The sequence below is a fragment of the Alosa sapidissima genome, chromosome 14 (genome assembly GCF_018492685.1).
Source record: "Alosa sapidissima isolate fAloSap1 chromosome 14, fAloSap1.pri, whole genome shotgun sequence".
In the NCBI taxonomy this organism is placed as follows: Eukaryota; Metazoa; Chordata; class Actinopteri; order Clupeiformes; family Clupeidae; genus Alosa; species Alosa sapidissima.
Genome location: NC_055970.1, coordinates 23781175 through 23794346, shown reverse-complemented (window position 1 = coordinate 23794346; position 13172 = coordinate 23781175). Strand labels below are relative to the sequence as shown.

Below are 13172 nucleotides of genomic sequence, written 5' to 3'. Positions count from 1 at the left end.
GAAATAAATCTCAAATCACCAAGCCTCGTAGGAGGCCACTCCATCGGAAAACCTGTCTAATTTATTTGAACTCAGTAGGGCCAGAGGCTTTAAGATCTGCCATGTCAATACCCGAAGTCTGGCCCCTAAACTAGATAACGTGAAAATGTTACTAGCACAGTCCAAAGCCGATGTTCTGGCGGTCTCTGAATCATGGCTAAACTCCACCATCCCTGATTCCTACCTTTCGATAGAAAATTACCATCTTTATCGTAAAGACCGCAATGACAAAACCGGTGGTGGAGTGGCTTTCTACGTAAGTCAGAAGTATACACACTCATTAAGTACACTCGATACTGAGTCGGAGTCATTACAACTGTCAGTCAACTTCACGCCGCAACACGCTTTAACTGTAATTGTCATCTACAAGCCTCCTAATGTCAGTGCAAGCCTTTATCTATCTCAGCTCTCTGACATAATTAAATCAGTTACAACTAAGGAGCTTGTAATAATAGGAGACATCAACCTCGACTGGAATGGCGCTGCATCCAAGCCTTTGAAAGCTATTGCAACATCCGACCAGAATAGGCCAGACACGCAGGTCAATTCTGGATCTTATTTTTACTAATTATCTGGCTAAATACATACTCTCCGGTGTGATTGACGCTGATGTATCAGACCATCTGCTTGTTTATGCAATCAGGAAAAAAATGAAACCTCCAAACAATCATGCCCGACCCTTGGAACCTAAAATACCACTGTCAAAACTGCCGCAGTTCAATGCTGAATTTAGCGCAATTGACTGGAGTGATCAGCTATCACAGAGAAATCCAGATGATATTCTGACTTAATTTCACACAAAACTTAACATAATACAAAACATATTACTGGTAAGGTGCGCCCTCGGCAGGTTAAATTACCCTGGTTAAACTTCGAGTTACTCAAACTCCTTAAACAAAAAGCCTCATCTCTCAAAAAATTCAGACTACATCGAACCCTTGAAAGTAAAAACGACTTCACAGACATAAGAAATAAATGCATTACTGAACTACGCAAGGCTAAAACAACATACTTCCAACAGCAAATCACCCAATCTGCTTCCAATCCAAAGTCTCTCTGGCAGACTCTTAAAGGAGAATTCCGGTGTGATATTGACCTAAAGTGTATCGAAACATGATACCGAGTGTGAACGTATGTCTCATAGCCCATCTCGGCTTGTCCCCTGCACTCCAAAATCTGGCGCTAGTTAGCCGATGCTACCAACATCTTTTTCAATAGTGGTGCTTCGGCATCGGGCTAGCCATGCAAATAAATCACTGTTTTACACCCATTTACGAGGCTCAATGTATCTCCACACTTCATTGGTAGACTTCCGAGGGCCCTGACATTTAAAACGAGACATTGAGAACTTTGAAAAAGCACTGGTAGTTTACTTACAAGACGATTTATACAGACAGTATCTTCACGAAGTTTAGCGTTTGCAGCCATCTTGAATTTAGTCACGATAAGTCGAGCAACTTGTAAGAATGAACAGCTATGATAAGGGATCAGATTCCAAAAATAATTCAGTGGAAATGCATGGATTCCAGTTGCTGCTACTGGAAGAAACTGGAATCCATGCATTTCCACTGAATTATTTTTGGAATCTGATCCCTTATCATAGCTGTTCATTCTTACTCGTTGCTCGACTTATCGTGACTAAATTCAAGATGGCTGCAAACGTTAAACTTTGTGAAGATACTGTCTGTATAAATCGTCTTGTAAGTAAACTACCAGTGCTTTTTCAAAGTTCTCAATGTCTCGTTTTAAATGTCAGGGCCCTCGGAAGTCTACCAATGAAGTGTGGAGATACATTGAGCCTCGTAAATGGGTGTAAAACAGTGATTTATTTGCATGGCTAGCCCGATGCCGAAGCACCACTACTGAAAACGTTGTTGGTAGCATCGGCTAACTAGCGCCAGATTTTGGAGTGCAGGGGACAAGTCGAGATGGGCTATGAGACATACGTTCACACTCGGTATCATGTTTAGATACACTTTAGGTCAATATCACACCGGAATTCTCCTTTAAAGTCATCACTGGAGAAAATGAGAACAAAAAGAACACCCCAAATTTGCAGATTTCCCTCCATGGCAGTCTAATCTCTGACTCTGAAAAGATTGCAAATGCCTTTAACGAATACTTCATATCATCAGTTCAAGAACTAGCATCTGTGTTTCCCATTCCTTTCACCCCCTATCCTCAACAACTGATATGTTTTCTTTCTTTGAGATCACACAAGATGATCTCATAAAGAATGTGAACACTAAAAAACTCTAACAGCCGGGATAGCTATGGCTTAAATACTGTGTTTTTGAAGACCCATGCTAACAGCCTTATACCTCTTCTCCATCACTTAATTAATCTCTGTATCAGGCTGTCCATTTTCCCCTCCAGCTGGAAAACAGCCCAAATCACACCGATTTATAAAGCCGACAACCCTTGTCTGGTCTCTAACTACAGACCTATAGCTATACTCCCAACAATGTCCAAACTGCTTGAAAAAACTTTGTACAATCAATTAAGCCGTTATCTAGAAAACAGTAACAGGCTAAGTGACTGCCAAAACGGTCCACCATGTCTGCCTTACTACTTTTCACTGAGGAAATTCGTAACTCTCTCAACAGAAGAGACATTACTGGAGCAATTTTTATCGATTTTCGTAAAGCATTCGACACAGTAGACCACCTGATTTTATTATCCAAACTTCACTCTTTTAACCTATCGCCCTCAGTATTAGACATGATCTCTTCTTATTTAACTGATAGATCACAAGTTGTCAAAATTGACCATGCAATATCTCAGCCCTTGCACTCTAAACCCGAACTAGTTGTCATTACTAGAAAATTGTGTGGAAACCGATTGCCTTAAACCATTCTAGTTTTTACAAAACATAAAACTAAACATGTTTAGTTGTGTCAACTAACAACCTTATGTTGATGCTGTAGACAAATTAAGCTTATATTAGTAGTCTTTACTAAAAATCTTTAGTTCACTTAACTTATTGTTTCAGAAGTTGCAGTTGTATAAAATAACTAGGTTAAAATGCATGTTAACAAATTCATTAACATATGAACTAAGTTCTGTAGATAGGCCTATTGTTTTTTTATTTTAAGATTAGGGTACTGTATTAATTTAATTGTTTTATTAAAAATTGAAAAGAAATTCATCACAATGTATAGGAATGCCTTTTATTATTGATAAAACATGAACAAACAACATTTAAACTCATAAATATTCCACATCCACTGTAGATGAAGAACCTATATAAAAAAAAGACGAAGAACCTATAAAAAAGAACATAAGAAAACAATTTTTTAGTCCATGTTCATTTACACAGTTAAAATAAAAGTTTGTTATATCCTATGAATGCAACAAATAAGTGAATGGACATCGGCTAACATTAGCCAAAAGCTAACCAACATGTGCTGCTATGGTTAGCTAAAACTGTCTACAGACAGAAACATCTATTTCAATGATAAAGTCTGAATTAAACTTAGTAGCACCAAGACAAGTATATTTACACGAAAACATATGTGATATTGTTATAATCTGGCATACACACCCATTGGAAGGTAGCTACCATGAGCTAACTGTCCGAAAGACTACTAGCATGCTAACAACGGAGCTAATGTTACCTTACTTTTCTCAGGTTAATGTAAGTTAATCACGTAAACAAACATTTAGCTAACTATTGGTCAAACTGAACATAATTTTCGGTTATTTCATCAGAATTTTAATTTTTCAACAAGTTCATCAGAAAGTTCACCCACCATTTGATGTAGTAGCCTATTTGTCACAGCAGCACAAGGCATGAGTCATTCATCTGGACTGAGAAGCAGGAGGAACGGTTGATGGGCAGAATTTTTTTAGACCCCTCCTCTGCCTTGCAAAAACATAACATTTATCGTTGTCTCTGCTTAACATGATCAGTGCACTGTATATTTCACTTAAATAGTACAATCAACTCATTTCTTTTAGTTATGACATAGAGTTTTCACAAAACACACAAACATTAGTAGTGACCACCTAACATATTTATTACAACTAAATCTGGGTTTAGAGTGTGGGATGTTGTATGGGTGCCCCACAGGGAAGCATTCTAGGGCCTTTACTCTTTCTTCTATATATTAATGATCTCCCAGCTGTGTGTAAATACTCTAAATGCCTAATGTATGCTGATGACACTGTGCTCTTTCTATCTGACCCCAACTCTGATATGATAACTCCAAACTGTCATCTGACCTTCAATTTGTACATAAGTGGTTGAATGACAATCACTTAACCATCAATGTTAAAAAAAACTGAATGCATGTATTTCCACTCACCCAGAAAGCATCTATCCATCACTACTCTCCTGTAATCTTTTCAAATCAAACTCGTCATCACCAAATCATATAAGTACTTGTGAGTACTACTTGACTCACACCTTACATACCGTGAACACGCTTCCAAGCTAGCTAAAAAGTTAAATCAGAAACTATATGTATACAACAAGATCAGATTACACATACCCTCTACTGTCTCCAAAACCTATCTGCAAGCAATCATATTCTCAACCATCTCATACTGTCTACCAATATGGTCCTTCACCACAAAGGAAGTTGCTGAACCCATCGCACGGTTATATTACCGAGCTTTGAAAATCCACAGTAATCTTCCCAAAATGGACACACCTCTGCACTGCGCTCACTTAATCACATGCTCTGTCTTTTCAAAATTGTATTTACAGTCATGCTATTTCTTTTTACTTTCAACTCCAACACAGCACTTCACGAACACTCATCTCTCTCCTATCGACACATAACATGCCTCAAGTGCGTGTCACTAGGTCAGTCTCCACGGCCCTCTACCCAGTGCCCTCATACAACAATGGCTTTGGCCAGAGGTCCTCATACGGCTACCAGAGTTTGGAATGGCATTCTTCAACACATCAGAGAATTACAATCCAGCACACAATTAAAAAAAAAACTATAAACTGCTACTCCTCAATACATACACTTGCAAACACTGACCTCTATATATCACTGTCTGTGCTAAGTCTGATGTCTATATGTTTGCTTTGTGTAATACCCCCTTTCGGAAGCACCATTAATACTGTAACTTCCTTTCACCTTCATTACTGTATTTGGGTGAAGGGGGAAGTATAATTCAGATGTTTGCGTTTTTGTAGTGCAGTATTGTATGTTTATGAAGCACATTTGAAAAAAATGTATTGACTGTTACCACATACAGTGGGTCCCATTTAGAAGTGGCCACTTCATTCGCACTTTCCGTGATTCATGCAGCTGCGTGAAATGTATTACAACTTATCGCCACAAGGTGGCAGTTTAAGTCCGCTGTAGCATTTGTAAACAGGGCAGCGGATTGCATCCAAAGGCGTTGCAGTGGCAGTGAGATACTGTAAGCAGAACGAAACTTAAGATCACCTCGTTGAAGTCATACAGTAGACTAGGCTAAATCAGCGCCTACTTTTGTTTTTATCAAGCTGGTGCCAGAGATGATGGCCTTTGGCGAACAGTTTAGGCCTACTCAAAATGAGTAAAACCAAATTTGGCAAAATCTCGCCAAAGCTACCATGCGAGCCACCAATTATAGCTTGACGGCTCGTGTGGCTTGCGAGCCGCGCAATGAGTAACACTGCCATAGACCTACGTTTGCTCCGGAAAACATTAATTGTGCTCTGGATTGTCATGACAGAGAAGTTAGTATGTTAAGCTTAGGTTTACATTTCGATAGCTAGGTTATTATATACCAAGGTCCACATGGCATACACGCCAGCTGGGAGGAGAAAAAAGGACATAATTTCGCCTGGAAAACAATTATGTGGATGGTCATTATTAACCTGACAACCTGCTAACTTTACACAAATGTTCACCCCCGTATCCCAGCATGCCCTGCGTGGGAGAACGCTACACAATGTCTTGTGCGCCGACGTTACAATACTATCCAACCAGCAAATCAGCACCCTCGAAATTCAGACGGGACGAATTAGAAAAGTGTGATTGGCAGATTCAATAGCTGTCAATTAAAATTGACCAATTAGGTGGGGCAGAAGAAATATTTGGAGGGACATTGCCCCTCCCAGCCCTATTCTAGATCGGGCCATGTTCCACTTTACATTTCAAGTTACTTGCACATTACTTTTAAAACTAGTAAATGTATTAAAAAATCCTCTGTTGAATGAAAGTAACTGTATGTTAAATATCCAAACTTTTTCTTGTAACCGTCTTTATGTGGCTCTTCTGAGATTAAAAATAAATCAATTTGGTAAAAGTGGCTCTCAAGGCAAAAAAAAGTTCCCGACCCCTGCTCTAGGTTGATAGTGTCCGTGCACCACATTTTGTTAACATAAATGCACAAACCCCCACCTCTGGTCTTACCGGAGTGAACTGTTCTGTCTGAACAGAGAGGCAGCAATTTAATAGGGGTGTCTGATATAACCATATCCAGACAGTAAAAATAATCACAGTCAAACGATACACATTTTCCTGCACACTGCCCTTTGTACCATGCCGCCATCTGGGTGCCTGTATACACACACATAAACTACCCCTTTATACATACACACAAACTACCCCTGTATACATACACATAAACTACCCCTTTATACATACACACAAACTACCCCTTTATACATACACATAAACTACCCCTGTATACACACACATAAACTACCCCTTTATACATACACACAAACTACCCCTGTATACACACACATAAACTACCCCTTTATACATACACACAAACTACCCCTTTATACATACACATAAACTACCCCTGTATACACACACATAAACTACCCCTTTATACACACACACAAACTACCCCTTTATACATACACATAAACTACCCCTTTATACACACACATAAACTACCCCTGTATACACACACATAAACTACCCCTTTATACACACACACAAACTATCCCTTTATACATACACACAAACTACCCCTTTATACATACACATAAACTACCCCTGTATACACACACATAAACTACCCCTATATACACACACATAAACTACCCCTTTATACATACACATAAACTACCCCTTTATACACACACATAAACTACCCCTTTATACATACACATAAACTGCCCTGGACTTGATTGGCACTGTTGACTCCCTATATATTAGCCACCTGCCTAATCTGCTAGCTTTTTGGCTGTATGGATATGTTTCTACTTTAACTTAAAGGAACCATATGTAAGAAATGTATTTCAATTAATCATAAAATGGCCCTGATATGTCACTAGACATTAAGAAATCATGTTAATTTCAAATACTTATATCACTGACAACAGTAGTCCGGCCAGGATATTGTCATTTAAAAAGTGAAGTTGCAGCCCTCAACTGAATTTGATGTTGTGTTTTGTCATGTCATGTTGTGTTTTGGCCAAATGCGCCACCCTCTACCTATCTACTAATCACGAAGTCAGTAGTGTTTCGGCATCCCGGTTGGCAACCTCGAGTCAGGGGGGGGGGGGGGGGGGGATACGCCGCTCTACAGTAATTTGAAAGTGATTGTAGTACCAGTTTTGGCCACAATCTTACATATGGTTCCTTTAAACCAGTGGTCTCCAACACGGTGCCCGCGGGACGGCTATGAGGCGCCCCCAGCGCACCTTCTAAAAATAGCCAACAGCTCGCCTGCAGATCACGCTCTAAAAACACGCTCCATTGTAAAGTTTTCAATAGATATTTAATTCAAAGACCAGAACCATTTTAAGAATGTATGTAGCCATACATCTGTAACAATAAATTGATATTGGAGATACCTTACAAATTGTAGCTGCGTTGAATTTTAGCCTTTGGCTTCAAATCTGTTTATCTTTAAACAACAACGGAAGCGGAGCGCACACGCTGTTTGCACGCATAGACAGTTAAGGGGGAATAAACTTGCTCGTGTAGTGCAATGGAAGCATATCTTTGCAAAAGTTTTGTGGCCATTCCATGTTCGTCAAATACGGTGCATGATTGTTCAAGGACTGAAAAACAATTGCTTTAGCTCACAGGCCTTTTCTCCTCCGTAGGCTATTGCCATATAATAGCGCTGAAAATGTTGTGGCATGCCTGGCTGAGCAGGACTGTGCATTACCTATTTTTGTCAGAACATGGAGAGATTTCAGGTGTGCAATAACTTTAACCGAGTTTTCATATGTTAGGGTGGTGTGGGCGATTGAAATGTTAAAACCGAATTGTCCACTTAAATCAGAACTTAAACAACCCCTGCTGAATTCATAATGGTGGGTGGGTATACATTTACAAATTGTAACCCAAATTATTAATTGCACAAAAAGATTTATTTTTTGTTAAAAAAATAATTGAATATATTTCCCATGCAAACATTGAAATGAACAAACTGAGCAAAAATGTTGGTAGTGTTGCATAGGCTATTGATATTAAAGTTGAAAATACAGTTGCTTAATATATCAAGACTTATAGGCCTACACAATATTGATAATTTAAAAGTAAAAATCACATAGGCCTATTACTTAGGAGGACTACCCTCGCAAAAAAGGGGTGAGGGTATGTTTGTTTCAAATGAGTAGCCCTCCATATGATTTCGGGTCTTCAGGTAGCCCTCATTCCCAAAAAGGTTGGAGACCCCTGCTTTAAACTGTTCTTCAAATATTTTACTTCTGTCTATGTGTAGCCTGTTGTACTTATAAGATGTAGAATTTGCAATAGCAATGTACTTGCAATTACACTCTTTTGCTCTATGATACCATCACACCTTTCTGCATTTTTTCCATACCGCTCCTTTGCTTCGGACTTGTAACCGGTAGAGATGCGCGGATGGGCTATTATTTCAACCGTAACCGCATAGCAAAACTTATCATCCATCCGCCATCCATCCGCACCGACGTTTTTTGACCAATTTTCAAAACCGCACCCGCCCGCCATCCGCTGGTTGTTTTAATGTATATGGGTGATGAGGTGCTGCTGACGTGAGGCTAGAAAGCTCTTGCCTGTTCTAGAAAGACTGATCCAATGCAGCAAATATATTAAAAGGCTAAAGTCCTACATTGGCTATGTTGTAGCCTATCCCCAGAATATCAGCAGCAAACTCAGTCTCTGTCTCGCAAAAGTCTCCAAATAAAACGCACATAGGCCTGTAGCCTACAATTTTATAATTGTAATAAAAAACGCAATTTGGCACATCATTTCAACATGCTGCTATTTAGCCTACTAATTAATGCCTATTGTACTTTATTTTTTGCAAAAAGAAAGAAATCCTTAATAAAATAACAAGTCATTCACATTATAGGCTACTTTACGCATTGTAACCCACCGCACAGCAGTGCAACGTGCACGTTCACATTTTTAGTAACAACCGCCAAACTTGCTTGCTTGCCTTACACATCTAAGTTTTCCGACTATTTTTCTTACCTTCTTTTTTCCGCTGTGGATGTTACTGAGCTTGTAGAAGTTTTAGCTCTTACGTTCTGAACATCTCACACAAAATAACCCAGTCAGTCTCATCTACGAGATATTTAGACCTCCTCGCAGCTGGGCTCATAGGTTGCAGATTTGCTTAGTGGCCTACCAGCTCTGCAACGAGATGCGACATGGGAGATGAATCGGTCAACTTGCCTATTCTACTTTTTTATTGCACACTGGAGAGGAAAACATGCTGGTAGGCTACGATAGGCTACTTAATTTAAACTTTGTTACCTTTAGTGTGTGTGTGTGTGTGTAGCCTACACCAATTCCGCAACACCGTCTCTGATAGATAAACAAAGCAGCATGCATAGATGCAACTAGGCCAAACTGCCTGATGAAAATTTGACTATTTCAAAGTGTGCTCGTTTTTTTCGGATGTAGGTAACACAATTTAACAATGTATAGGCTATATTTTTTTTCATTTGATTGGTTCAATCGCCACCCGCCCGAATTTAATTAAAATATTATATTTCTTCACGTCATCCGCCCGATCCGCGGTTTAACCGCGGAGTCCGCAGCTGTAACCGCGAACCGCGCATCTCTAGTAACCGGAGGGTTGCCGGTTCGAACCCCGACCAGTAGGAACAGCTGAAGTGCCCTTGAGCAAGGCACCTAACCCCTCACTGCTCCCCGAGCGCCGCTGTTGTTGCAGGCAGCTCACTGCACTGGGATTGAGTGCTTCACCTCACTGTGTGCTGAGTGTTTTTCACTAATTCACGGATTGGGATAAATGCAGAGACCAAATTCCCTCACGGGATCAAAAGAGGATATATACTTATACTTATACTTTAACATGTTGCAATCTAACCTTACTGTAATGGCACACTATTTAATTCTTCCTTTGTATTTTTGTAGTGTGTATGTGTGTGTGTATGTCATGTCTGTGTGCCTATGTGTATGTATGATTGATGTGTATAAGCTATAGACACCTTAATTTCCTTCAGGATCAGTAAAGTATCTCTATCTCTTTTTCTATCTACCTTTATCATTCAATCTCTCTCCAGGTAAAAAAAATCCCAGTTCACCTGGACAAAGGCATCCAGGCCACTTGGATACCTTTTGTGCCTGGTCTTTTCACATTTAATGTGTTGGTCTATGGGACATCAGACCAAAACAATAGGGGTGCAAATTCAACCTTAACCCCACCTCCATGCTGACGTGTCACTCTGTCTGTCCTCTTGTGAGAAGAGGAGACTGAGGATGGCTCCGGTTGAGGTAGGTGTGCCTGACAGCCCCATCATCCGTCCTCCAAAGAGGGGTATAAAAAAGGAAGACACAGACAAGGTCAAATCAGTCTGGACTGACAATTGCATTGAGCTGGCTGAATGGAAGGCAGGAAAGAAACTAAAAAAATTAAGCACTTGGAGGAGCCTTTATCAGGTTTGTTGAAAACATACTTTTAAATTACAGTGTGATTTTATTTATCCATATCTATATCTACCTTGACTAACATATTTCTGTCCTTCTAGCAGACTCTGACAGCTCCTTGTCAGAGCTCTTCAACGGGGCCACATCCTCCTCTTCCTCCAGCTCCTCTCCTCCACACATGGTGAGGACGAGCAAAAAGGCTCAACGACTTCCCTCTCCCTCACCATTGCCACCATCATCCCCCTGCTGGATCTGTCGCTTGCCCAAAACCCTTGATACTGGCCATGCGTCCTTTCAGGGACGCTCCTACTGCGAAGTGGAGGATGGCTCTAGAGGCAGGACAGCTCAGCAGTGGTTGGAGGAGAAGCAGTGGTTGAAAGAAAAGCACTGGCTGGAGGTAGAGCTGCCGAAGATTGAGCAGGAGGCAGCAGAGATGTATGGCTCGTCCACGTGCTGCATCTGTGGTCATGTCCTAACCCTGGAAACTGGCCATGCGTCCTTCCAGGGACACTCCTACTGCGAGAGAGAGGCTGGCCCTGATGGGAAGACAGCTCGGCAGTGGCTGGAGGAGCAGCAGGCTTCAGCAGCAGCAGCAGTAGATGGGCCAACACCAATGGTGGCGGTAGAACCAGTGATTTCAGCAGCTGAGCCAGCATCCTTCCAGGCGGATAGGCCAACTCTTACCCTAAACCTAACTATACCCCTAAACATAACCATAAACCTAACCCTACCTGCTAGTGCCAGTGCATCCTCCTCCACCTCAGCCACCCCACAAACTGCCACTGCCACCCTGTCCTTTAGCGCCACCCAGTCCACCAGCGTGGACGCCAATGTAACCCCCTCTACAGCTACCACTTCTCCAGCTGCAGCCACAACAGCCAGTGCCAGCACATCCTCTGCATCAACCTCAGCCACCACACAAAATCGCCTCAACAGTTGTGGTGATACCTAGTGAGGACTACCGCCGCAGGAGAAGAAACAATGTGCACTGGAGACAGGACAATTTCTGAAATCTTCTCGGAAGGTCACCCACTTCAACCGCAGGCGCTGTGACCAACCTTAGGTGGGGATAACTTTGGCCAGCGGCAAGCGTAACAACATTCAGACCATAATAAGTTCTCGTTCCTAAGTCAACTAAACTGACAATTGAATACGCTCACGTTGCGCTTTAAAACTTGAACCAAGTTCAACGCTCAGCTTGTTCAATGGCTGGAAAAAAAATATGCAGCGCAAGATCCCCCTCCCTGAGCAAACCCTTTCTTTATTGCATTTAATTCTTAAAAAGAAACATTGTTCAGTTTTCTTCATAATGTGTGTATGTGTGTGAGGGGCGAGGGTGGGGGCATAAACATTGTATATAGTTCAATTATTTAAGTATTAATAAAAGAATATAATTTCCTCTTGTTTCTTTCTGCCTTAAAGGAATTAAATGAATATGATAAAAGTAGGTGGTCATGTTAGGGGTTCCTGATATCATATCCAGACAATAAAAATGATCACAGTCAAACAATAAATCATTTCACATTCCCTCTCCAAATAAAGCTTTTCACATTCAGCAGGTACAAATCTCCCAGTTCACCTGGAAAAGAGGCATTGAGGCCGTTGGGGGAAAAAACTTCCAGGCCTCCTTGACGCCTTTGTTGTCTGCCCTTTTCACATTCAAAAGACCTATTGGCCATCAGACTAAAACAATAGAGGTGCAAAGTCACTCCATCTGTCTTGCATGTGAGAGAGACACTGAGGAGACTCAGAGATGGCAGACTCTGGCCAAGGAAGAAACAGACCAGGTCAAATCAGACAAGAAATCAGAAAAGAAATAATAAGGCAGTGGGGGAATATCTGAGAGAAAAACAAAGTTTGGGAGTGCTATGGATAGAGAAGTGACCTTATTTGAGCTTAAAATTACCTTGTTAATCATCTCTCATACTTCTCCAGGTCAAGATGAAGTATGTTACATCATGCTGAAGCATGTATCTGACCCAGTGCTTTGAAAAATATTGGACGTTTTTAATAAGGTATGGACAGAGGGGAAGGTACCAGCGGTATGGAAGCATGCTGTGGTCATCCAAATAGCCAAGCCAGGGAAGGAGCCATAAGTAACAGCAAATAACAGGCCAATTGCACTTACATCCAATATGTGTAAGTTGATGGAAAGGATTTTAGTGAAAATATTGTCATATTTTATGGAAAGTAAGGGGTTGTTTTCTGGAAAGTGGATTCAGGAAGGGGCGGTCAACCCTTGATGCAATGATATGATTGGAGAGTATATAGTATATATACTTTCTTGATTTGGTCTCTGCATTTAACTCAATCGGTGAATTAGTGAAACACAAA

At 40.8% G+C, this 13172-nt stretch overlaps 1 protein-coding gene and 1 long non-coding RNA gene across 4 annotated transcripts; one reads left to right on the top strand and one right to left on the bottom strand.

Annotated features, from left to right (window-relative positions):
* Nucleotides 1–3195: 3195 nt before the first annotated feature.
* Nucleotides 3196–3826, bottom strand: LOC121681676. Its single transcript, XR_006022240.1, has 2 exons — nt 3792–3826; nt 3196–3281 (listed from the first exon to the last, which is right to left on the bottom strand). It is a non-coding gene; the product is annotated as an uncharacterized LOC121681676 (long non-coding RNA).
* Nucleotides 3827–10482: 6656 nt separating this feature from the next.
* On the top strand, nt 10483–12174 carry LOC121681674 (platelet binding protein GspB-like). 3 transcript variants are annotated; one of them, XM_042061547.1, is made up of 2 exons: nt 10483–10685; nt 10943–12174. In XM_042061547.1, the coding sequence occupies exon 2, from the start codon at nt 11017–11019 to the stop codon at nt 11788–11790; it is 774 nt and encodes a 257-aa protein (XP_041917481.1). In that variant the 5' UTR covers nt 10483–10685; nt 10943–11016; the 3' UTR covers nt 11791–12174. The 3 variants fall into 3 exon arrangements, with proteins under 3 accessions (XP_041917481.1, XP_041917480.1, XP_041917479.1); XM_042061546.1 differs by having other exon boundaries at nt 10483–10850; XM_042061545.1 differs by having other exon boundaries at nt 10483–10850; nt 10940–12174.
* The last annotated feature ends 998 nt before the right edge of the window (nt 12175–13172 follow it).